This window comes from Myxine glutinosa, chromosome 9, assembly GCF_964187855.1.
Source record: "Myxine glutinosa chromosome 9, kmMyxGlut1.1, whole genome shotgun sequence".
NCBI lineage: Eukaryota > Metazoa > Chordata > Myxini > Myxiniformes > Myxinidae > Myxine > Myxine glutinosa.
In genome coordinates, this window is record NC_136269.1 from 114,463,021 (window position 1) to 114,490,609 (window position 27,589).

The window sequence follows — 27,589 nt, forward strand, 5'->3', positions numbered from 1 at the left end:
ACAGAGACAGAGACAGAGACAGAGACAGGCACGAGGCACGAGAAGCACACAAGCAAATCAACAGGAGAGAACAGGGACATCGGAAGATCTTTGGATGGCGGGTTGTGGGGGAGGGGAGTACACAGTATAAAACAAATGGCCAATACTTGGAATTTCAGGAAAGAAGTTGGAGATTGAAAGAGTTGGATTTGTATAAATGGGGGTTGAAAAGATCAAGGTTTTGGATGGGGGAAGATAAGAGATAGTGGTGATCAGCTGTTTTAAAGACCAGGAGGGAGGAGTGGGATTGAGGAGAGTGAGGAAGTTTGTTCCAAAGGTGGGAGAAAAGAGTAAGGAAAGAGTGAAGGTGAGCAGAGAGACGATGTTGGCAGTTTCACCAGAAGAGGGTTGCTGGCAGACTTTGTTCATCCTGAAGGAATATTTGGGGAAGGGAGCATAGACAGAGCAGGGGGAGCTCGGCTGGATAGGAGTCGGTAGAAGACAGAAAGACTACCAACATGTCTGCTGTGAGAGAGAGTGAAAGGCCCTCAGAATCAGCTTCATCACGGGAGATACCATTGATTCTGAATGCTTTGGTTTCTGCAGTGTGAAGCTGGCAGGAGCACCAGCCCAGAGGGGAGACCAGTATTCCATCAAGCTGCGGATGAACGCCTTGTACATGGTGAGGAGCTCAGGTGTGCCAAGGAAGGACTTCACACGACGGAGGATGCCCAGTCGGCGAATGGCTTTGGAGGCCAGCTTGGAAATGTGGTTTTCCCAAGAAAGATCATGGCAGATAGTGAGACCCAAAATCTTGAGTGACAGAACTTCTTCGAGAGGATTGTTGAGAAAGTGGATGGGAGGGTTGTCCAGATGGTCTTTTCAGAGAGACATAGAGAGTGTGAGATTTGTCGGGATTGAAAGACATGTTCCACTTGTTTGACCAGTTTGTGATTTTATCCAGGTCTGCAGAGAGTGAAGGGGCTGCTGCCTGCTGATCTGAGGGTTGAGATATGGAGCGGCAGAGAGTGGAGTCAACAGTAAAGAGATAGAGTGGATTTTCCAGGGAGTCGGATAAATCGTTGATGATGGACGTTGATGACGACCAGAAAAAGCACGGGGCCCAGAACACTGCCTTGGGGCCCTCTGGCCTTGCCAGAGAGAGGAGACGAGAGAATTCCATTCAGGGCCACATGTTGACTGTGACCAGAGAGGAAGTGCGCAAGCCATGCGTGGAGGTTACCATGGATACCATAAGATGAGAGTTTGGTGAGCAGGGTGGGGTGCCAGACCGTATCGATGGCACGAGATTTGTCAAGGGTGATGGCTCTGATTTTCTGTGTGGCGTTGAGGACCTCCATCCATTGTTGAAAGTTGGGATGAGTGTATACAAGATGGTCCATGATGTTGGCAGAGTGGGAGAGGTAAATGGAGTCATCCCTGTTCGGAGTAGGGTCCAGCACAGGAGCAGGAGGTGATTCCTGTGGGGAAAGTGCAGCCAAAGATAATCCTGGAGGTTAGGGGTGGGCGGGTAGTACACAGACAACACAACAACAACAACATGCATTTTAAAAGGCCATTTTCCCTGCTAGAGCGGGGGTTAGCCTTTTACACAGACAGCGGAAAATATTTGAGATTTTGACATAAACTGCAACTCCACCATCAGAATTTGCTTCATTTCTGTCAAACCGAAAAACACAATACCCAGGGAGAGACACAAAGGAACCGGGGACAAAGGAACCGAGCAGATTCTATTGGGCAGATAATGTCAGGTTTAGCAGTGGCAGCTTGGATTGAGAGGTCTGTGAAATTGGAGTGAAGACCTCAGATGTTGGAGGTCCATATAGTTAGGGATTGGAGGAGGAGGAACTTTTTGCAGGCGGTGGTAGGTCAGCGTGTAAAGAGGAAGAGGCGGGAGGATAAGAAATGCAACGTGGGGTGAGCTTGGAGGGGTGGTACATTGGGGAAGCAGAGAAGGTACAAGGTTTTCTTGTCTTCACCTGTTTGCTTATCCTCATCTGTTCCATTGCTCTATCCACATATCTTCTGATGCATTCTTTGTTACTTTGCTGTCCGCTGGTTTGTTTGTTGCCTTTTTAGGCCAGTTGTCCACCTGCTACTCTCTCTTGCATCAGAGTGTTGACCTCCCTCACCCTCTTCTCCACTTCTCCCACACACCTCGATTTCTGTATTTAAAAAATATAATGAAGGTCTCCACCTTTATGAAAACAGAAAAGTATGTGTAACAATTGTATTATTCATTTTCAACATGCTATCTTGGCTTTTATAATTACAATTGGATTAGAATAAGTGAGAATATTTGAAAATTGTGAAAGTAGAGCAAGTTTTGGATTTCGATTTTGACCACACAATATATTTAGGTTTCTGTGACCACAACAAGCAGGTACAGAAAAATCATGAATACTTATGATGGGATCAGTGGTTCGTATACAATCGGCATTCATTTAGTGAAACTAAAAATATCATCAAGAGTGCCAATCATTTTGAAAGAATTACAATCACAACATCATACATGTTTATGACTGATTTATTACCTGAGAGATTTTTAACTAGGCATGTCATGCCAATCGTATCATTCAAGGCTGGCATGGATCTTTTTCAATGTTGAAAATGATTGTTTTTTACATCTTTGAGCTATTTATTTATGTGATGATTTCTTTGCCTTGTGACAATACACAAAACGGTCACCAATAAAACCAAATACAACAACACACAACATGCATTTTAAAGGCCATTTTCCCTGCTAGAGCGGGGGTTAGCCTTGCGGTCCCCATGACAATCTTCTCCATTTTGCCCTATTTTCTGCATCTCTCCTTGTTAACCCCCTTGCCCGCATTTTTTCTTCCACCATCTTTAGCCAAGTCTTTTTCGGTCTTCCCCGTCCTCTGCTTCCTTCTACATTCATTTCCACCACTCTTCTCAACCAGTCACTTTCATCCTTCCTCAACACATGACCAAACCATCTCAACCTGTTCCTCTTCACAGCATCAATCACAGGCTCTATTCCCATCATCTTTTGCAATTCATCATTTGTCTTCCTCTCTCTCAACGATACTCCGCACATCCGTCGAACCATTCGCATTTCCACCCTTTCCAACCTTCGTTGCTGCTCTACGTTCATTACCCATGTCTCGCTCCCATAAATCATAACACTTCTCACACATGCAGCATACACCTTTCCCTTCAGCTTCAACGACACTCCTCTCATCATCAGCACGCCACTCAGTTCCCGAAACTTCTTCCATGCACATCTCACTCGAGCAACCGTTGCCGAGTCTGATCCACCTTCTCCATTCAGCATGTCTCCGAGGTAGCAAAATGTTTTCACACCTTCCAGCTTCACGCCGTCTCCAAGATCCAACTCAACATTTCCTCCATCTGCAGCTTCCTCTGTGCACACCTTACATTTGAATGTAGCTGCCACACTGGTTAATGACCCTCTCAGACCACTACATTTTTGATGAACCCACTCAGCGCACATTGTACATTGAATGGAGTTCACTCCGACACCCTTCCTACACAAAGCACAGGGCCACTTCCCAGTTCTTTCCACCTCACCACATGCTTTACCACTTGCCATCACCTTCGTCTTTCCGATATTCACCTTAGGGACCTTTTGTCTCCATACATTCCTTCCACGTGTTCATCTTTTCCTTCAGTCCATCCATACTTTCCGCAATCAACACCAGATCATCTGCATACAACAACTCCCACGGTAAACCCTCCTTTACGTTCTGAGCCAGCACCTCCATCACAGCTACAAATAGTAGTGGACTTAGTACCGACCCCTGATGCACTCCCACCTTCACCTCAAACTCACCACTGTTCCCGTCCTTCGTCCTTACAGCTGTGCGCGCTCTTTTGTACATTGCCATCACTACTCTGATCAACCATTCCTCCACTCCTAACTTCCTCAATGCCCATGTCAATACTTTGCGTGGTACCCTATCGAATGCTTTCTCCAGATCAACAAACCCAAGAAACAACTTCTTCCTCTTCTTTATGTACTTCTCCTGCAACTGCCTCACAATGAAAAGCACGTCTGTCGTTCCTCTTCCTGGCATGAATCCAAACTGCATTTCGTCGATCTTCACTTTCGTCCTTATCCTCCTCTCCAACACCCTTTGCAATACCTTCATTCCATGCTCCAATAACTTTATCGCTCGGTACGAGCCACACTCCAGAGTGTCACCTTTCCCCTTGTATAGAGGGACAAGGGTACTCAGTTCCCAACCCACTGGAATGCGGCCTTCTTTCACCACCAGATTACAGATCTCTGTCATTCTCTTCACACCCCAACTTCCTGCTGCCTTCAACATATCTCCCACAACTCCTGTCGGCCCTCCCGCTTTTCTACCCTTCATTGCTTTTATCGCTTCCTCAACTTCCTTCTCAGTTATCTACTCTGCCGGTCCTAAAACTGGGTTACTCTCTATGTTGCCATCCCATTCATTCTCTGTATTCAACAGCATTTCCATATATCTTTTCCATCTTCCTTTAATTCCATCTGGGTCGACAACGATTTGTCCCACTTCATCCTTCAAGCAACTCACCCCCATCACATCACACCTCTCTTTCGTTATCTGCTTTGCAATCCTGAATACTGCTTTCTGACCCTCTTCCGAATCCAAGCGTTCTCCGAACATTTTCCTACATGCCTCCTGCGCCTTTGCTAGCTCTTTCTTCGCAGCCTTCCTGGCTGCCTTATAACTTTCATGCTCTGCTGTTTCTGCTCCTGTACCCTTCGCCTTCTGCCACTCCTTGAACTTCTTCCTCTTCTCGTCAATCCTCTTTCCAACTTCATCATCCCACCACCATGTTTCCGAGTGCCTCGGTGGTCCTTTTGTCCATCCACATACCTCACCAACGGCTCCCAACAGACTAGCTTTCATCGACATCCAACCACTTTCAAGCTCAACCACATCATCCTCGACCCTACTCAGCCTCTCTTTTAATGCCTCCCTTACTGTCACCTCTTTCAACCTCCCCACCTTCATTCTCGGTTGGTACTTCACCCGCCGAGCTCTCCTCGCACCTTTCACCCTTACGTCGCAGACAACCAAGTGGTGCTGTGAAACAGCCTCCTCCCCCGGGATCACCGTTGTGTCCCGGGGGTGCCCCCTATCTCGCCTACACACCATCAGGTAGTCAACGGTTGTCGTCGACCCACCTGACGTGTATGTAACAAGCTTATTATCCTCTTTCTGGAACTGAGTATTACAAATCAACAAATCAGCTCCATCAGCAAACTCCAAAATCCTTTCACCTTCTCCATTTCTCACAGCATATCCGTAACCCCCATGAACTCCGTCAAAACCATCCATACTCCTTCCCACGTGTCCATTTAGGTCTCCTCCTACCACAACAACTTCCTCATCTTTCACGTTTTCCATCAGCTTCTCTATCACACACCAGAACTTGTCCTTTTCTTCATCGCTTCGACCAACCTGCGGAGCATATCCCGAGATGACGTTCACCAAGAGCTTTCCAATCATCATTTTCACCATCATCAACCTATCACTCACTCTCGTCACACTCACCACACTGTCTACAAACTCCTCAGAAAACAGGACACCAAAACCATTCACGCCCTCCAGGCACCCTTGCCACACAAACTTGTATTTCTGTCCCTGCCTACCCTTCACCATTCTCACACCACTTCCCTTCCATCTCGTCTCTTGCACACAACATATGTCCACTCTTCTTCTGACCAATACTTCCACCACTTCTCCTGATCTCCCTGTCATTGTCCCTACATTCCATGTCCCAAACCTCAGAAACCGATCTCCACTTCGGGCTGTACCCTGCCCACATGTAGTTGTAATTGTCATGGTTCCCTTTTTGAGGCAATGTTTTTATGGCCGGATGCCCTTCCTGACGCCAACCCTCTTAGTCGTCTTTTACGACACGCAGGGATACGGTGTACCTATTCTTATCCAGGGTACACACCGGGAAACGTTTAAAACATGGAAATTCTGGGGGGTGGGCGGCGTCAAGGGAAAGATAAAATGAAAATAAACCCCTTCAGCCGGCACTTAGCTTGGCGTCCCAAAGAGTACTTTCAGGAGCTTGGCGGCTGTTGAAACTGGGTTAGCCACTCATGCGGGAAGTGGTCCAAAATGGCGGTGTCGAACACCGCGCGTCGAAGACACAACAAGCGTGAGGCGAGCAGATTAGACGGCCTCCTTTCGATTCTCAACCGTCAAGCCCAATGCGGCCTTCAGCTTCCAAGAGCCCAGCAGTTGTCCAAAACCTCGTGTGGGTTAATCGAGATCAACGTTCGTATCTTTCCGGAGCCGTACAATTCCTGGAATTAACGTTTTTGAGCATCCAATGACCGTGCTCTCAGTCCGTGGTGAGAAGGAAGCAAGGCCGCGTCGCGAGCTCCGTAGTTCCAATAAAACCAATACAACACATATATCAAGTAGTTCTTATAACTCCTATGGAAGTTCCGAATAATTTAGAGTTGCCTGGCATGACACAGTATCATTCTTGGGGAGGGTGGGGGGGGGGGGGGGGGCGGGAAGTTGCCTAATTATGTGAATATCATCGTTACAGGTTACTAGGGGCTCGTTGGTCCATTGGACCAAATTTGCATTGGTCTTCACCGCCTTGTGGCGTACCTGTCTGCCGGACTAAGGCGGTCTTTTTGGTCCTCGGAGTCTTTTGGGTCCTATGGGTCTTTTGGGTCATCAGAAACTTTAAGGTCTTCTGGGTCTTTTGGGTCCTCTGGGTCGTTTGGGGCCTTTTGGGTCATCTGGGTCGTTTGGGTCCTCAGAGACTTTAGCGCTCTTTGGGGTCTTAAGGACCTTAGTGGTCTTAAATCTTAAGGATCTTTGGGTCATCAGGGTCTTTTGGGTCATCTTGGTCTTTTGGGTCGTCGGGAACTTTTGGATCTTTTGGGTCATTGGGGAGGTTTGGGTCTTTTGGGTCCTTGGGGAGTTTTGGGTCATTTGTGTCTTTTGGGTATTCTGGGTCTTGTGGGTCCTCAGGAACTTTTGGGTGTTCAGGGTGTTTTAGGTCTTCAGGAACTTTGGGTCTTTTAGGTTTTTTGGGGTCTTAAGGATCTTCAGGATCTTAAAAGGTCTTCAATGGTCGAATGGGTCTCAGCAGTCGAAAGAGTTGAAAGGTAGATTTCAATAGTACATAATACGTAATTAATTAATTAATAGACATACGTAATTAACAGACACAAAATGTTTGACTTGCGCACACACACACACACACACACACACACACACACACACACACACACACACACACATACACATACACCACACACACCTCATCCTTTTATAGTAGATGAATGGGTTCTAATTTGCGTCTCATTTGGAATGATGCATTTGTGAGGCTGTGTTGCACACTTTACGATTTCACCAGCGCCTGAAGTCCTCCCAGGACACGCAGCTCAGGATCAGGAAGAGCAGCCATAAATGTCCCAAGAGCAAGCTCTCCCATGCCTTCGCTGGAAGGTCCCGACATGCAATCCTCACGGACTTGTTTATATCCTGGGCCAGTTATTGCAGCGTTTCACAAGCCTTGAGTTTGCGGTGCTGCAGTTGTGCCCGTATGAGATTGCACTGTGCCAACGTGCCAACCCTGTGGTTTAGGACTGCACGGATTAGATCACTTGTCGTAAGACCATCCGAGACGGTGTTTCAAACATTTACAGCTGGACCCCGCAGAGTTGCCACGAGATTTCCCGTGCGTTTCCGATCCCCCCAACAATTTAAATGAGAAACGCATTCAAATTGTGTAAGGAAGGCCTCCAAACTGCCTGACCCATCAAAATTTACCAGGAGAATTGTCCTTCCTGAGACCCACCCGTCAGACTCCACATTATCTAAATTCTGCCCTGGGATCAAACTCCCATGTGGCTGCCTCTCCAATTTGGGGGTCTCACGGTGCTCAAATATGACTGCTGGCGAGGATCAGGCCAACTCTAACCCGAACTCTAACCCTAACCCTAACCCTAACCCTAACCCTAACCCTAACAACCCTAAACCGAACCCGAACCCTAACAACCCTTATCCGAACCCTAACCCTAACCCTAACCCGAACAACCCTAACCCTTACCCTAACCCTAACCAACTTCATCTCTTCCTTGAGATGCTCAACTGACCGATTCACCTCCTCCCTCAATCGCTCCGATCTCATTCCTGATCTGATCGTCCCGAACCACCAGCTGCTTCTCTGTAATACCAACAGCTCTCATACCAATTCGTGGCTGCCACAGGCCTTCATTTACCATTGCATGCCACTACTCTTTTAGATGAGATGTTAATTCCCGTATTTTTCCCCCTTCAAATCATTCTGATGACCCACTAGTTGATGTATTTGCTCATCCTGCCATGTTGGCATCCACTCTGGCACGATGTTGCTCCATTCTGCCATCTATGGCATCAATCTGTCTCTTTGTCACCCCAATTTTCTCCTCGAAATAATTGCCCATTTTAATCATTTGTGCCGTGCATTTCTTGATCTCCAAATTTATTTCCTTATGCTGCGACTCTCGACTTCTGCGGTAATTTTATCCTCTATCTCCCCGAACCTATCCTCCATTCTTCCCTCTATTTTTCCTCTCAATCTCCACCATTTTGCCTTCCATGTCTTCCAATGTATTTCCTAATCACATGTTGTCATCACATGCTCTTTCCCATCAATTTTTTCATTAAATTTGCTTTTCAACTCGTTTTTGCTCAAGCTAATCTGTGCCCTTAACTGTTCCGTTAAAATATCGTTGTTTCTGTTCATTTCTCTCATTTGCTCACTATTTTTTTATCCATTGTATTATCCAAATCATATTTATTAGCCCCCGTTGGACTGAGTCCGAAACAGGGGCTTATGCGTTTGGTCTCCTCTCTCCGTCTGTGCGTCCGCAACGATATCTCGGAGATGTATGGACCAATTTTTTGTTCATACTTGGCACAAAGACAATACATAACGGTATACATATGCACATCAGCTTGGTGTTGGCTTAGCGGTTAGGGTACCGGCTTGGGATCCTAGGATCCTGCGTTCGAATCCCGGTCGATCGCTGAATTAACACCAGGAGGGTTGACTCAGCCTGTCATCCTTCTGAGGTCGGTAAATTGAGTACCAGCTCACTGGTAATTCCCTGTGTGTCACAAGAGGCGAGTAACAGGGTTGGCAGCAGGAAGGGCATCGGGCCATAAAACATTGCTTCAAAAAGAGGACCATGGTGCCCGAAAAAGGCCAACCCCTGCTCTGCGGGGGAAATGGCCTCTAAATGTGGTCTCATACAAATGCACATCATTTTGTTTCACAATGCGATCAAAGATGGCCGACATCCTCAACCATTTCTCAGACATGCATTTGCCGATGTTGTTCAAACTTGGCACACAGATAATGAATTGTGGCTTACATATGCACATCATTTTTCTTGAGATCAGATCCAAGATGGCCGACTGGTGGCCATTTTGTTACGTGAACATGTCTCCACCAATTTCCCGGCCATGCATGGTCTGATTCTGTTCAAACATGGCAGAAGCACAGTGCATGATGGCATGCACGTGCACCTCGCTTTACTTTGCGATCTGATCAAATATGGCCGACTGGTAGACTGGTAGCCATTTTAGTTGTAAAAAAAACACAATATTGAACACGTCCTCAATTTTTTCTAGGACATGCATTTACCGATCTTGTTCAAACTTTGCACACATATAATGAATGATGGCTTACATATGCACGTCATTTATTTTCGAGAACAGATCCAAAATGGCTAAATGGTGGCCATTTTGTTACTTAAAAGTGTCCCCAACCATTTAATGAACATGCATGGTCCGATTTTGTTCAATCTTGACACAACCAGAGGACATGATGGCACACAATTGTGCCTCACTTTATTTTGTGATCTGATCAAAGATGGACTGATTTTCTTCAAACTTGGCACAAAGACAACACATGAGTATACATATGCACGATATTTTGTTTTGTCATCCGAGAAAAGATGGCCGACTGACAGCCTTTAAGTCCGTACAGCAAAATTACTAAAACCACGGTGGGGGCTATGACATTTTATGTCTTTTTCTTCTTGTTTTCTTTCATTTCATTATTTTTATCCATTTTCCTCTATATTTGTTCACACATATCTCATTTGTTCCAATAGTTGTTGCAACACTGATGGGTAAACATTGCGCCAAGCTCCTGACCCCCACTCGTACCCAGAGGAGAATTGTTTTGAGTGATGTCAGGAGCGAGGGAGGTTCCTACACTATGCTCCTCCCCACTAGGCCCCACACCCAGCTCACCTCCAAGCACATGTTTCTTACCATCTGCTGTAACATGGACAAATGCCATTTTGTCCATGTTTTCCCCGTGCACGTTCAAATTGAAAATAAAAAGAACGCTCTTTTACAATTCAAAAATTGGTGTTAATTTTTCCTTGGAGAGAGTGTCGGTACTAATCCCACTCCTGACACCAGATGTCAGGCCGGAAGCTCCTGTTAAACCAGGAACCACTGCGCCAACTTCGACACGGGGATGGGCCGATCGATCTTTTTTCACTGCGTTAATTTAATTAATTCTAACCTTACTGTTCACAAAAGAACAGTAAGGTTAGAATTACTGACCATGCCGCGATTTAAAAAATATATATCTCGGCAATTTCCCGTATTTGGCGACACGTGAACGAAGCGATGCTCCTCTCTCCACATTATTGTGACGACGTATAAATTAAATATTTCATCGTGACGATTGTCATCAAATGGATGAATTTTTAATATATCTCGGCATTTTCCCGTCTGTTATTTCGGGCGGTGTATGACTGACCATGCCGCGATTTAAACAAAATATATATATATCTCGGCATTTTCCCGTCTGTTATTTCGGGCGGTGTATGACTGACCATGCCGCGATTTTAAAAATATATATCTCAATGGACTTGAAGTTACAGGCCTTTGAGAATTCATTTCGTTCTATAAAGGGCAACTTTCATCGGATTTTCTTCCCGTTTTTTTTCAACCGAGTCTAAAACTATGTTAGCGACTGTGAAAAATGAAATGATATATCGAATTTGATTTGAAATAAAACTGTGTGAGAGAGGAAGACACCAGGGGCCTACAAAACAGGCCTCAAAGCTATGCGAGTTAATAAAATGGTGGATATTTGTTTATATGAAGCCTCTCCCAAAATGGGTGGAGCTAGGGTTCCCAGAATGGGTGGAGCTTTGAGGTTTTGTCTTCTCTGCAAGAACAACAACAACAAGAAGAACAAGAAGAAGAACAACAACAACAGCAGAGGGCACTCTATGACCAGCGTCTGCGACGCGGCTAAAAATTGGCTCCTGGACCGTAGCTCGGTTAATAATGAACGGATCTGTACAATTAATACCTCATTTTAATGCTGAGGAAAATTTCTATTTAATTAGAGCAAAGATTTTCATAGGAGGAAAGTTGGGGGTACTGTAAAAAGCAGACCGGCCAGAATAAGCGGACCATCCAGAATCGCAGACCACCCACACAGCAGGAGCAGACCAGACACTGAATAAACATTCTCTGTGATTCACAGGAAATTAATTAAGATTAGATGTACATATAACATGATGTTAAATATGGACTAAGCAAATAATACTTTTTAAAAAGGCTATCAATTAAGCTCAATCAATTAATCCCTACCTCAAACAATTGTTGTGTTTAAATGCATGTACATGGATAACACACATACATAATCCTGTCATCTAAGAAACTTGGTTTGTGCTTGGATGGGAGATGTGTGCATGGAAGGCTGAGTGTTGTTCACTTGGCGAGGCAGAGACAGACACACACCTGTGTCAAGAGACAGACACAGACTGGCATGGATCGAGACACATACACAGACTCGCACGGCAGACACAGACACAGACCGGCGCAACAGAGATAGACCGGCGCAAAAGAGACAGAAGCCACAGACAGACCGGCTTGGCAGACAGGCACCCACAGGCACGGCAGAGACAGTGTATGTATGCATGCATGTGTGTGTGTATGCCTGTGTTTGTCTGTGTGTGTGTGTTTATGTGTGTGTGTGTGTGTGTGTGTGTGTGTGTGTGTGTGTGTGTGTGTGTGTGTGTGTGTGTGTGTGTGTGTGTGTGTGTGTGTGTGTGTGTGTATAGATCCATAGACCTCCCGATGTCCCTGCTCTCTACTGTTGTGTTTGTGTGTTTCCCTCTCCCTGCCCCTCTTGTCTCCCGCTCCCTTCATTTTATGTTTTATGTGTCTGTTTGTGTTTTTTTTGTGTTTAATGCGTTAGCTCTTCACGAGCCTCGACTTTGTATACAAAAAAAGAAAAAAAAGAAAAAAAAAGAGCTTCAATTGGGTTGAAATAATGGCAGCTCATGGACATGGAACCAGACAGATGAAACACGTTTATTACCTTTTAAAGGATTTATTTATAAAGTAAATAGGGAAGAGGAAAACAATACGCTATAAACAAAAACGGAACTAACCAAGCGAGTAAAATGGACACAAAGAGGCAAATGGGAATGTTTAAAATTATGTACAGTTATTGGAAATAAAACAATTCCTCGCCCACGAGGTGCTACAGATCACACTTGTACAACAAAACAATTGTCGGTGACATTTCCCTTATCTGATGTGCAGGGTCGACGCTTGACTCAAAATAGATCACTTTAGGATCCAGGTGCGAGATGAATAGCGACCAAGAGCCAAAACGAGCACGAAGAAGATTGTGTTTGATGTGGAATGCCAGCTGTGATCCACCTCCTCCATCAGGCCTCATGACCCCTTTTCCTTTTCCTCCACACTCCACCAACAAAGGGTGAACCCATCTTAGGTCAATCCAATGGTCAAGACCACACTTGGTCCACTCCAAAAGTTTTGCCTGTCCTTCCACATTTTTTTTTTTACATACAAGATCGAGGCTCGTGTAAGAGCTAACATTGATCACAAAAAGACAAACTGACACATAAAACATATGATAAAGGGAGCGGGAGACAAGATGGGGAGAGAGAGGGAAGCACACAAGCACAACATTTGAGAGCAGATACATCGGGAGATCTGTGGGAGGGAGAGGGCTTGGGGGGAGGAGGCATGGGAAGGGGGGTGGGGGAGTGGAAGGGGTAAAAAATACATGGACACTGCTAGGGCTTCCAGGAAAGAAGTCGGAATTTCAAAAAAGTAGATCTGGAGTGAATTAACAGGGGTAAAAAAGATCAAGTTTTTGGATTGATGAAGATAAGAGATGGTGGTGAACAGCTGTTTTAAAAACCTGGAGGGAGGAGTGGGATTGAAGAGAGTAGGGGAGTTTGTTCCAGAGGCGGGAGAAAAGGGGAATGAAAGAGTGAAGGTGAGCAGAGTCTTGATTTTGGCAGTTTAACGATAAGAGGGGTGCAGGCCGATCTTGTGCGACCTGAAGGAATATTGGGGGACAGAGCACAGAGAGAGCTGGGGGAGCAAGGCCAAAGAGGAGTTGGTAGAAGACAGAAAGACCACCAACCTGCCTGCGGTGAGTGAGTGAAAGGCCCTCGGAGTTAGCTTCACCGTGGGAGATTCCAATGATTCTGAAAGCTTTGGTTTCAACAGCGCGAAGCCGAGCTAGGTGTGAGGAAGGAGCACCGGCCCAGAAGGGAGAACAGTGTTCCATTGAGCTGCGGATGAAAGCCTTGTCTGTGGTTAGGAGCTCAGGTGTGCCAAGGAAGGGCTTCGCACGACGGAGGATGCCCCGACGACATGAGGCCTTTTGAAACGGAGGATGAAACGACATGAGGCTTTTTGCGATCTCCCTCAAAAACAAGGAATCTTCTTCGTCATCTAGTGGTCTCCCCCTTCAAGTGTGGTCTATCTCTGGTTCTCTCCTCCTCCTGTGCAGAGTTCTCTCCTCTGGCCTTCCCACTCACGGGGGTGGCCCCTATAAAAATAATTTCAGGATGGCATTACCGTCTCCACAACACATTACGCCGCCGTGGCTGACACATATTGGCCAGACAGATCATGATGGCGAGACAGATGAGAAGATCTTGAAATCTCTTATGAGAAGTTCTCACCTACTAGCCCCTCCTACCACATGAGGTGTTCACGTCCACATATAATAAGGTCTACCCTGTCTGTAAATTGCATACGCTGCCTCTTCAGCATCACATGTAGCAAACAACCTAACCTGACAGGTCCCTATTACACATCAATCTAACCATCACTCGAAACACATGGACCATACTACTTTACTTACACAGTCTAACTATGGACCCCCCCCCTTCACATAACAATATGTATGTATGTATGTGTTTATGTATGTGTTCATGTATGTATATATGTATGTATGTATGTACATATGTATGTATGTATGTATGTATGTGTGAATGTAACTATGCATATGTGTCTTTATGTATGCATGTATTGATGTGTTTATGTATGTATGTATGTGCATATGTATGTACATATGTGTTTGTTTGTATGTATGTATATGTTTATATGCATGCATGTTTGTACATATTTGTATGTATGTACGTATTTATGTTATATGTGTTCATGTATATGTGTGTATGTATGTATGTATGTATGTATGTATGTATGTATGTATGTTTGCATGCATGTCTCATCAATATCGCCATGAGGGTCGTTTACTCTGCTTGATGGGGCTATATAAGACTCTATTATTATTATTATTATTATTAATATAGAATTGAAAACGGCTGGACCAATCGACACCAATTATTGCACCCATGCTCGGGGTCCTCGGGGTTAAGATCATGCGTGCAGAATAATTCCCCCTCACTTCTCCGTCTGGCTGGGATGGGGAGACTATTTGCAATTTTCAACTATTCACAGGAAAGAATGAAAGTGGTTTATACACTGACACCTACTGGATGGAGTTGATATTGAGGGTGGGTAACGATGCCAATTCTGTGAACAAATCCTCTCACTTCCAGAGGGAACAGGTATTACTAGTGAAACAAAAAGGATTATTCCCACTGCAAATATTTGTGCCTACTTAACATATAACGTTTGAATGGTGTTTTCTCAACATTTAATTGTGCAAGACAAACTGTGTCAAAGTCTCATGTTAGAGCATGCACCAACTAAGCACATCTTGAACAGTGATATATTACAATAACTTTTAAAATCCAATTCACACATTACATATACAAAGATGGGACGATGTGCCCTTTTTCTTTACTCATTAATTTTCCCCTGTCTTTTCTTCTCCTTATTTGTGCATAACCGTTATTATTTCTTCTTTGTAAATATTGTGTAGATAGCTGCTATGGGAGACATCATTAGATTTTTACATGAATTTAAATTCCATGAATTGACGATTGTCAGATCAACACTCTCCATGGGATGGAACCTGTGATTCTCGTAGCATGAGACCAGAATGCAAAAATGAGCACCAACAGACTGAACTGTTGAAACTGGAGTTCATAGAACACCATACCCTGTGCAGTCTTGAGAAAAAAGAAAACGAGGATGGTCTGCAAGTGGCAAATTTGATTGGTCAAGATGATATTAAATGCCATAATATTTGGTCCAATTACAGGTATCCACCGCTTAACAAATTAATGTTTGAATGGGGAAGGTTCGCTGCAACGAATGGTTTCATTTAGGGCTACTCCCCACTCAAAGAACAAAGGAGCCATCCCCACAACACAGTGTCACTTCTGTAGCACCGTCATGTTTTTCTTCTTTTTTTTTTTTTTTTTTTTTTTTGTATACTGAATCGAGGCTCGTGAAAGAGCTAACATTTATTCCACAAACAAATCAACCAGACAAACAAAACATACAAAAAGAGGGAGCGGAGGACAAGATGGGGAGAGGAGGGAAAGCACACAAACAAAACACCTGAGAGCAGGGAGAAGCGCGGGAGGGAGAGGGCCTGGGGGGAGGAGGCGTGGGAAGGGGGAGGGGGGGGGAGTCTTTGCTAATAGTTAACTTTTCAGAATGAAAGGATTAAAAATAACTATCTCCACCACCTCCCGCCGCCACCTGTATGGAAATTGGATTCAAGATTATTTTGGTAAGTGTTACATCTTAATTAACTTAATTATTGTGTTACTGTCTTTATTATTTGGTAAATAATAATATTATAATGTCACTTGCAACTAAAACCATCATAATACCAAGCATATGGCTTTACTAGTAGAGTGAAAAATTTCGATTAAGAAACGACGTGTAATTATTCCATCATAAATAATGGAAAATGTGCTCCTTCATAACGAAGGTTCGCATAACGAATTGATATAAAGATACGTAACCCCTTCGTTAAATGGGTGGATAAGTGTACTGCTGAACAAAAGGTTTTTGAAAGTGCGAAAAAGGTGATTTGTGGTCTACAGCGTATGTAATTAAATTTAAATAATATTTAGATTTTAAAGGTTGTAGAAAATATAATTCCAGAAGTTCACTGCTGTTGATGCAGCATGTTTTACACCACCTTATTTAACACATTATATTACAGACTTGGCATTTAATATGGAATATTTTTTTTGTGGGGGTGAACTTACTTTTCAAGTTGACTTAGAACCAAAAGTTCGTTGGACTTATGTTGAAATTATTCTAGATTTTGTTAATGTGACCTTTAAAAGAAACAAAAACAACATTTGACATTTCAAAGCAAATAAATTGATCCTTGAAAGTGATGCAAACTGATATCGAACTCAATTCACGGACAGAACTGTGTTAAACTTCTGTACGTTTTCCAGAAGTATCTCTTTATTTTGCACATTAGCCAAATTTTTTTTAACAAAAACAAAAGTTAATTTACAACTTGGATTACGGACAGTAAAATTACAGTTCCGTACGTCGTGTAACCCCCACGAGCATTCAGGAGAGCACGTACACGTCGAGGCATGCTGTTCACGAGATTTGCCAAGGTTTGGACAGGAATCGCTTGCCATGCAGTGACAATAGCCTGCTGCAATTCACGCACAGAGGTCGGCTGCTGGTCCAAGTTGTCGATTTGACGCGTTAATTCTGCCCACAAGTTCTCTATCGGATCCATATCCGGGGACATGGCAGGCCACTCCATATGCTCTACACCACGGTCAGCAAGAAAGTGTTGGATCATGCGAGCACGATGAGGCCATGTATTGTCGTCTTGGAAGACAAAGTTTCATCGAAAGGCTACACGAGCAAATGGAAGCAATGTTTCTTCCAGAATGACCCTGTACTTGAACTGGTTCAGGTTTCCATTCCGAACAACCAGGTCAGTTTTGCCCCCTGCATGAAAAGCAGCCCAAACAGTCACCCCACCACCTCCAGCTTGGACTCTTGGCACTATACAATCTTTGTTGTAGGCTTCATGCACTTGTCTGCGCATTCGGACATGGCCATCTTGACGATAGACCAGCCGATTAGCTGACTTGGTACGGCCATTGCGGACTAACCGGTGCAGCTGGCGATCATCCCTCCTTGTGGTTCTGCGGGGACGTCCTGGCCTCGGTATTGGAGTAGGGACACCCCTCTGAGCATTTCGTTTCGGGATCTTTGACACGTGACATTGAGTGATGCCATACTGCCGAGCAATAGCACGCTGTTTCATGCCGGAATTTCGTAAAGCCACCACTCCATGACAAACAGCATTGTCGAGTTGACGGACCATCTCCAGAGGAAGCGGCAATAACTTTTGTAGACGTGCAGCAGTTGTTTTCCACTAATACAGAACGCAACAACCCTTATATACCCGATTGTGAAGCCAATCGTCAAATGTACCTGTCCGTACATTTTGTCACGCCACCTGTGATATAATCCTGTTATTGACTTCTTGCTGCGACAGACAATCAGTGACATGGTTCTTTTAACAAAGAAATCACCGAAGCGTAAAAAAAACTCACCAGATTGATATTCTGAGTTCAGAAAGGAAACCCAAGTCAAGAAAAAAATAATATTCCATATTAAATGCCAAGTCTGTAGTTATTCATGTCTTTATGACGGACTTAAAAACAGCAAGTTTCCTGGTTGGAATGATTTTCAATTTTGTGCCAGACACTTTTCTCAAGACTGCCAGACAGGCAGACAGAGGAAAACAAATACTGTTTAGCACTCCTCTCTGTGTATGTGCAATTGGGACGAATTCAGAGCCAATGTACTGCGAAACTTCAGGTTTCTTTTCTGATAATGTTCCAATTTGTGTTTAAAACAACATTAATTTGAAATGAAGTTGTTCCTTGATCATAAACTGACATTTGTCGATGAATGGATGGTCAGACAGACAGAAGTGAACCAATTGCTTGATCCTGCTTTTATATTCACATGTGCAGATTAATAATGTTCATGTCACATTGTGTACACTGCCAAAATAATTTTCTTTTGAAGAAAATATTTTTTTTGAAATAAGAAAAGTTTTCCTGATCCACTGAAACCATAAGGAAATTTTTCTTGCGGCTAGAAATAAATTATTGTGGTTTGTTTCTCTCTTTCAAAAAAACTTATTATATTAAGAAAATATTTTCTTAAAAAGAATTTTTTTTTTGGCAGTTGTTGAAAATGAGACCTTTGCCGAATCACCCAGAATACATAGAATAATTGTGTAGTAAATGTCAACTTTGATTCAAATGTCAACTTTGGTTCAGTAATTGATTTTAAAACTTTCAGGCAATTTCCACGCTCTGGGCAGGAGTACACTTCTCAGCCTACCTTTGGTGGGCAATATGCTGCAGTACATTCTTGGAAATGTACTTTATAATTTTTGAAAGAAATCTTATTGATCGATCGTACATATATATATATATATACATATATATATATTTTTTTCAGTAAGCACATCTGCTACATTATAGATGGATGTAATGATGCAGAAATTAAAAAGTAGCATAATTAGGTCAAACTGCAGCCTGCTTTTTTCTGATTGGCAAGCCTTTGTTTGTTAAATGGCGATAAAACTGGAACTTGTACTTGAAGTGCATTTGTATTTACAATAAAATTGGAAGGACTTTCATTTTTGTATACTTATAACATTATTCATTAAAAAAAAAATTGAATTATCGAAATAATTGAATGAACTTATGACAATTATCTTTGTAATACCGTGACATAAAAATGGGGTTGAAATTATACATTTTATGGATTGCTTTGTCATGATGTCAGCTACTGTGAAATACACAAAAACTGACAATTTGTTGAGTGTTGCAATCCTTGCCTCTTTTTGTTGACTTTTTTTTTTGCTTCCTCATTCGCCATACATCTTTCTTTTCTCCACTCTTCCCCTCCCCTCCATATATTCAACATAACCATACCCTCCAAAAAACACTTTTCCAATCTTTGCACAAACCACAATCACCAAATGCCTCCTTCCCTCCCCCCTTCATTCCCCGTCCTACGCTATCACTCTGCACCTCGTCCTTTTTTGCCTTTTTTTTCTTTCCCTGGGCACCCTCCTTCCACCTTTCTCCATCCAGGTGACCATTTCAGTTGATGGAATCCTCACCTCCACTGGATACACCCAGGAGGACTACACTATGCTCGGTTCTGATGATTTCTTCTATGTCGGAGGGAGCCCAAACACGGCTGATCTTCCTGGCTCGCCCATCAGTAATAACTTTATGGGATGCCTTAAAGAGGTAGGTAGGTTGGCTTCCAATAGAGGTAGGTTTTTGCTACACATACCAACTCCGATTTTCTGTACAAAAACATAAACCAGTGTGTCCATTTCTCTCTGCGTGTGTTTTGGAGAAGTCAGAAAAAAATTGATGGTGAAGATATAATATTTTATAGTTATCTAGTCATTTAGTTCCATCTAGTCATGGACAAATTCTGGTGAGATTCACGATCAGATTTCTCAAAACATCCCTATCCTGAACTGCTTTCCTAAGCTATGGCATAGACAGCTTGGTTGCATCCTTTACCCCCATCCAACCAGCACATGCAAGGTCTGTGTGTGACGATGATAAATTGATTTGATTTTGGTGAAGATCCGGATTCGATAATAATTTTTAATTAGTCTCACCCAGAAGGGGATGGAGACTATTGCAATGCCCGTATGTGTGTCCTTGGGTGTGTGCTGATGATGTGTGTCCGTGTGTGTGTGTGCTGATGTGTGGTGCCCAGCTGATGATCCATACAACACACAACATGCATTTTAAAGGCCATTTTCCCTGCTAGAGCGGGGGTTAGCCTTGCGGTCCCCATGACAATCTTCTCCATTTTGCCCTATTTTCTGCATCTCTCCTTGTTAACCCCCTTGCCCGCATTTCTTCTTCCACCATCTTTAGCCAAGTCTTTCTCGGTCTTCCCCGTCTTCTACTTCCTTCTACATTCATTTCCATCACTCTTGTCAACCAGTCACTTTCATCCTTCCTCAACACATGACCAAACCATCTCAACCTGTTCCTCTTCACAGCATCAATCACAGGCTCTATTCCCATCATCTTTCGCAATTCATCATTTGTCTTCCTCTCTCTCAACGATACTCCGCACATCCGTCGAACCATTCGCATTTCCACCCTTTCCAGCCTTCGTTGCTGCTCTACGTTCATTACCCATGTCTCGCTCCCATAAATCATAACACTTCTCACACATGCAGCATACACCTTTCCCTTCAGCTTCAACGACACTCCCCTCATCATCAGCACGCCATCAGCACGCCAACTCATCAGCACGCTCTAGGAGTGCCGTTCATGATCCATGCAGTCGGGAAACTAGTCAATTGCTTACGGGTTAACGTTCTTGCTTTAGGTGGAGAAACTATGTTTGAGGTTTGCAATTTAAATAAAGTTGAATATGGGATGTTGTGAAATTAACATCATTTACAACAATCCTTTAAATTATTTATATTTAAGTTTAGGAACAACCGATATTGTACAATTAATTGTGTGTGTGTGTGTGTGTGTGTGTGTGTGTGTGTGTGTGTGTGTGTGTGTCCATCCGCATCTATATATTTTCAATTTTAAAATGTTTTTCTCTGCAACTGCTTGTCTGATCGATGTGAAACTTTAAACACCATGGTATACCCTGTGGAGAATATTTTATTGATAACTGACATCATACGTCACATGGTATGCCAGCCATATTGGATTAAAGGAAAAATGGTGTTGCAGCCATAACTGGTTGAATTAAAATCTGAAAAATCTGAAACTTCATATATCTGATCTACGACCCAATGCAAGTGAAGAATTACGTTTGTGACGTCATAGGTCACGTGATCTGGCACCATATTGGATTGAATAAAAAATGTAAAATACTCTTCTCCAAAACCGCTTCACAGATTGATGCGAAACTTCATACGTATGACCGACCAGCTATGGGGAATATACTTTGAATATTTTTTTCATGGTCACCCTCATTGATGCAATTTAGCCTTCATGAAAAACCCCACAAAAATGGTCGTTAAATATCCTAATAATCAATCACTAATCAATAAAGCTACTTATAATGGCAATGTGTGTGACACAATAGGGTGCGTGGATGATATGGGTATATTGGCCACAATAGCAGTGGGCCATAATAGCAGGGTGTTCAGTTCGTGATGATATTTTTTGTTCAGAATGAGCGTGTAAGTCGAAACTTTGTGCTCTAGGAGTGCCGTTCTAGTTTTTTTTCCAGTGATTCTACCACTGAGAGATGGGGCTAAAACTATATATAATAATAAAAATAAATTATTGTATATAGTTTTAGCCCCATCTCTCAGTGGTAGAATCACTGGAAAAAAAAACTGAGAGATGGGGCTAAAACTATATGCAGAACAATATTTCAAAAATATGTGGACTGATTCAGACAAAACTTGGTGAATGCGTTGGGTGTGTAGCAAGAACATGCCGATTTGATTTTGGTTAAGGTCAGGATGCAGATCCGGTCTATCAGTGTGATACCGGATCGTTTTAAAGGTATTTTCCATTTAAAAAATACCATTAAAACGGTTTATCGTTTTAATGTCTTCATTACTGAGACTTTTAAACCGCACAATACATTCCACAGAGGATGACACTTTCAATAATGGAGATATAAAACAGCATCAAGAGGTCCTTTCAACATTAAGTGATCTTAGCTTCCTTAAGAAGTACATTCGTTGTTGACCCTTTAGCACGAGTGCATTATTCTGCCCATGTGAGTTTATGCACCAATATACTTTTATGATTGGACAATGTCAATGTCACAATTAGCAATGGTAACAGGAATAACAGGACGTTTTGTGTGCTTGATTCTAAAATTAAAAATACTGTAACGATTTTGAGAAGTGTAACGGGTTTTGAGAAGTGTAACGGGTTTTGAGGAGTGTAACAATTTTGGAGGAAGGGTAACGGATGTGAAGAGTATGGTTTTGGTATGGTAACATCCTGGTAATGTAAATAATGGTCGCAGCCGTCCTCCTAATTAATTTCATAGAACATACACGCAGGTCACGATATATCTTTTAAATAGTGTATTTCCTTATTCCATGTAGGCTAAGTATGTGTTTTCCACTAGATTGACTTTGCATTGTATCAAACAAAATAAGCATAGGCCCTTCCAGTTTCCCCAAAACCTCCCTTCCAATTGCCTTCTGCATTTTGGCTGGTTTTCTTCAAACCACCATTGGCCACGAGGTAAGGTTGGGGAAGAAAGGCGTGTCTCCACCTCGTCGTAAGAGGGAAGGAGTGAACCAGCCCTAACAGCCAATCAACACCGCGGTGAGTGACCCGGTAGGCGTGCCCTCGGAGTCGGCGGCTTGATTCCGCCGGAGGTGATAAAAGCGACTGCAGGGGACTGCTTTAGGAGTCCAGATGAGAGATGACTGGAGATGAGCTGGAGAAGAGATGACTGGAGAGGAGCAACGAGGCTGCACCAAAGAGAGGCCTTGAGAGATACGCTGGGGGATGACCTGGAAGAGGAGCGCAATCCACCGCAAGCCCTACCTACCTACCTACCTGCCTGCCTGCAATACCCCCCTGTCGTTGGAGAGACGCGCTGAACGGAGGGAGACGGCTCCACCCCAGGAAGAGGAGCAGGTGTGCCGAGCCAGCGCGTGACGGCCGCGGATACGCGACGGAGGTTTTCCCGCCAAAACCGCGAGGGGTGCTGCGGCCTCCGACCTTGCCTTCCTCCACGCGTCCACCTCAGCTATTCCTTCCTGCAATATCCACCGTGTGAGTGTGAACGTCCTGTCCTACTCGTTTGTCTTGGGGATTAAGTAAATGAAATAGAATAAGTTAACAATGCACTGTGTGACTGCTCTTTTCCATCTATTGCTGTAAATAATATTGGTCGCTCTAAAATATTGCTTGTGTGTGTATAATAAATCTGTTCTTCCTCCGTATTCTTCTTCTTCTTTTTCATTCTCTTGCGATCGCTTTAGAGATTTCCCGATTGAATATCCGTGGGGCGATCTGGTCAACGTCGGGTGAAATCGGGTTTTAATCGGGGAGTAACTGTTCGGACGCGGTTAAATACACCACCGCTCGGTCCATATAACATCTAAAAGCCGCGTCAGTAACAATTGGTTGTCAGGAGTTGGGATTCGGACCTGGGACTAAATTTGTTAGGCCCAAATTTTGGAACACCAATTGTGTTATAGTAACAATTGGTGTCGAGGAGTTGGATTCGAACCTGGGACTAAATTTGTTAGGCCCAAATTTTGGAACACCAATTGTACTATTAGAGTAACAATTGGTGTCGAGGAGGGAGATCGGACCCGAAGCGCGCTTAACGCGCTCAAAATTACAAGCTGCCGAAATTTATTTTGTTTTATAAAGCAAAACCCGAAGTTGGAGATCGCGCCATGGACAATCAAGGCGATCGGATGTCGGTGGGAGAGATAGACAGGGTGGAATCGACCCAGGACCTCGGGGAAATGTATGTGGAGGAAAGGGAGGAGGAGAAAAATGGCAATGTGGTTGCGGAGGTTTCAGACGCACAAAATGGCGCCCTCGCGCACGTGGTTGAGGAGGCCACGGTCGCGGAACCAATGAGCGCGACCCAAATGCAAGCCTTCATGACCCAATTCATGGTGGAAATGCAGAAAAATAACGATAGTGAGAAAATGGAAAGCAGAAAAATGGGGGCCCTTATGGACAGGCTAGAAGCCAAAATGGGACAAATGGGGAACCGGATGGATGCTCAGGGTGAGCGATTGGAGGGCCAAATGGGGGTAATGGGAAACCAAATGGGGGTAATGAGGGACGAAGCGAGGGGTACCGGTAAGGAGTTAGACAAGAAATTTGAGGGGTTAGACAATAATTTTAAGGAGTTAGACAAGAAATTTGAGGGATTAGACAATGGGATAGAAGGGGTGAAAAATGGGTTAATGGGGGTAGAAAACAGAATGGCCGCTCAAGAGAATCAGTTAGAGGGGGTGAAAAATGGGTTAATGGGGTTAGAAAATAGGATGGAGGACAAATTGCGGGAAATAGGGGAACAATCCGCCCGGGAAATCGAACAGATGGGGAACCAGATGGAGGAAATACGACGAGGGGTGAGTGAGGAGGTCTCGGGGCTGCGCGAGGAGGTAAAGCGAGGCGAAAAGCGTATAGAGAAAGAGGTGAGAAATAATACGGCAAAGTTACAGGGGGGAATAGAAGATCTGACGAAAGGAGTAGAACAGCTGACAGAGGGACAAACTAAGTTAGTGGAGCAGGTTCAAAAGAACACTGCGGTACTAGGAGGGTTAAAGGCGACACAAAAAGAAATTAAAAACGAATTAATAGCGACGCAGAGGCAATGTCAGATGGTACGGGAGGAACTGACAATGAGGGTGGAGGAGGTGACAGAAGTAATGGAGACGAAGGACCGGGAGGTAAGGACGCACGTAGAAACGGTCACGGTAGCCTTAGAGGACGAACTTGAGGAGACGCACCGAGAAATAAAAGAGGTTAAACAAAAATTAGAGGAAGTGGGAGAAGAGGTGAGTGAAATTAAGAAGGGACGGACAGAAACTAAGAGGGAGATAAAGGAGGAAGTCATGGAATATGTACAAGGTCTGTGTTCAAATCATGATGTGATGCTCACTAACCAAATAAAAAGTTTGCAGGTGGCAGAGGAGGTGAGACGAAGTACGGAGGTGAGTGGCAATGTATATGATGTGAGGAAAGCTTCAGTCGGCTTGGGGATTGGTTTGGATCCGGGTGTTCGTGAAAGGCCGTTGGTGAGGTGTGTGACAGGACAGGTGTGCGAAAAAAGAGGTGTGCGAGAATGTCCGACCATGGGGTGTGTGAGGAAAAAGTGCACGCCGAGGAGTGAGTGTACCGTCAAGAGTGAGTTGGTCGAAGCGCGTGTGCGAGGGAGCACAGGGAAGCGCGGTGTGGTGAGTGTTACGGAGGAAGTAACGAAGGAGTGTGCGCGGGAGGATGCGCGAGAAAGGTGTGTAACGGACGGGTGCATGGGGAAAGCGCATGCTGTCAAGAGTAAGGGAGAATGCATGCCTGTGGTGAGTGTTACGGAGGAAGTAACGAAGAAGTGTGCGCGGGAGGATGCGCGAGAAAGGTGTGTAACGGACGGGTGCATGGGGAAAGCGCATGCTGTCAAGAGTAAGGGTGAGTGCGCGACCGAGAGTGGAGGTGAGAGTAGTGAGAGTGACAAGGAGAGTGAGCTGGTTGTGATAGGTGAGCGAGGATGTACACCTGGGATGGAAGGATGCACACCTGGAATGGTAGAGCGTGTGTGGGAAGGCACATTTGAGTTGGTAGTGAGGCACGTGGTTGGGTGTGCGGGTGAGAGCACACCTGTGATCGTCACAAAGGAGGTGACCGAGAAAGGGGCGCGAAGCGGTGTATTGGTGAGGTGTGCGAGCAACGAATGTGTGCCAAAGTGTTCGGTGGTCAGGTGTGTGACCAAGGCTGTAAGTGGAATGGGTGTACCGAGGTGTGTCAGGAAAGGTACGAGGAGAATGGGAACAGCTGCATGTATGAGCAAGAAAGGGGTAGCGTATGCTTGTAGGAATCCAGGTGAAGCGTCGACGATAACTGGGTTAAAGGTTAGAACGACTTATAGCCGACTCGGGCCCTCGGTGCGTGCCGGGCTTCGCGTGCCGCGAGGACCAGCGGGGATCCGAACCACGGCGGTTTCGAAAGAACCGCCGTGCGCGATCCACGCTGTGCCTCGCTTTGAACGGCCGCGGCCGGGCTCCACTAGGCGGAGCGGGCGGCTGGATAGGAAGGGTCGCTATGGCGACCACGTTTTGTTGAGACGTGCCGGCAGGTCGAGATCGGGACATTGGATGGCTCCACGCCGAGGTGATGCGTGGGATCTCGGCCCGGGTAAGCCCCCGCCCCGGCCCCGAATGCGGGACGCATCCAGCCGCCAGCACAAAAGAATCCGCGTTCAGTGCTCGGCTGTACGAAGCCGGGCTGTAGATGTGAATTGGCGCACCGAGAGGATGTAATAAGTAGACGGGTGATGGTGATAGTGATAGTAGTGATTTGAAACGAAATTTAGAAAAGTGAATAGAATTGGCAGTAAATGGAAAATTTTTGAATTGTTGGATTTGGACGAGCGAAATTGGTAGTGAGAGACCCCCGATGTGGTGGGATGGCAAATCCACCATCCCTCACAGGTGGGGGCAAATGCGCTATAGATTATGGGGTTTATGGCAGTGAAAACGAGCCAGGGAGGGCTTGGATAATGATAGGGATCTAGCGAAGATGACCTTAGGTAACGATAAGGTTAGTTAGTGACTGATACCTGTAGTGGGGACGCAGGTAGGTTAGTGTGGTTGATAATGACGTGGGAGCGCAATAGTTTAAAGGGACGACTGGGAAGCGCAAGTTTCAGAGGGGAGGAGTTAGCTGAGATGATGCCGTGTGTGGGAGTGATTGAACAGGTGTGATTGCACAGGTGTGCAACTGAACAGGTGGATGGAGCAGTGTATGAGTGAGTGATGGTGATTGTGTATTGTGATGACCAAGTGGTCCAGGAAGAAAGGAGGGTGCAGGTGGCACCAGGTGAGATTGCACAGGTGTGCAACGACAGGTGAATGGAGGGCAGGTGTATGGAATAAATGGTATGGAGTATTGGAATGGATGGTCGTGGAGTGAGTATGGTGGAAATTGTGGAGTGGAGTGGATGGTGCGAAGGTGTGAATGGGGGAAGAGTGGACCCCCATCACGGATACCCGGGGCGGGTAGTGTAAGTGTTAGGTAGAGGGTATAGGTAAATTGTAGTTGGATATTGGCATCTGTGGTGCGGGTGACAGAATGGTATGTGGATGGGTGCGTTGGTGTTGTGGAAATGGCTGGGCGTGTAGCCTGTTAGTGTGTGTAGTTGGGTTGGGCACTCCACCACTGTAAGGATGTCGGCCAGGTGAGGCCGCAGGTGGGCTCTGGGAGCCGGTAGTAGTTGTGTGGATGGGGCCCGAGGATCCGGAGGACGGACCCGGGTAGCCCAGTGCCAAAGGGGCACCAAGGGGTGACAGAGCCAGGAGAGGGGCTGCCCCCAGTTAGATAGGTTAGGGTGAGGAGCTAGGTAAGCTCGGGTGGCAACTACAGTGGTGGAGGTGTGCAGGTGGGTAGACCTGTTGGGAGAGGTACACGTCGCAGCCCAGAAATTGTGCTAGAGCACCGGGAGATGAATCGGGGGAGTGAGACCCCAAAAATTGAGGAGCACCACAGTTTGGCCAATGGGAATTGGTTATTAGAACCCATAGTGTAAGTTGGCCAATGAATTGGCAGGGAAAGACCCCGGGTAGTGTAAAGTGTGTTAAAATCATTTAGAGGATAGTTAGGATGAAGGATCTC

General features: G+C 44.9%; 1 protein-coding gene across 1 annotated transcript in view; it reads left to right on the forward strand.

Moving 5' to 3' along the window:
- Window positions 1–27,589, forward strand: part of NRXN2 (neurexin 2) — an 871,230-nt gene that overhangs the window by 250,586 nt on the left and 593,055 nt on the right. Inside the window, exon 6 of the mRNA XM_078784719.1 lies at window positions 19,346–19,507. Within this exon, the coding sequence (XP_078640845.1) occupies window positions 19,346–19,507 (162 nt within the window). The remainder of the gene's footprint in view (window positions 1–19,345; window positions 19,508–27,589) is intronic.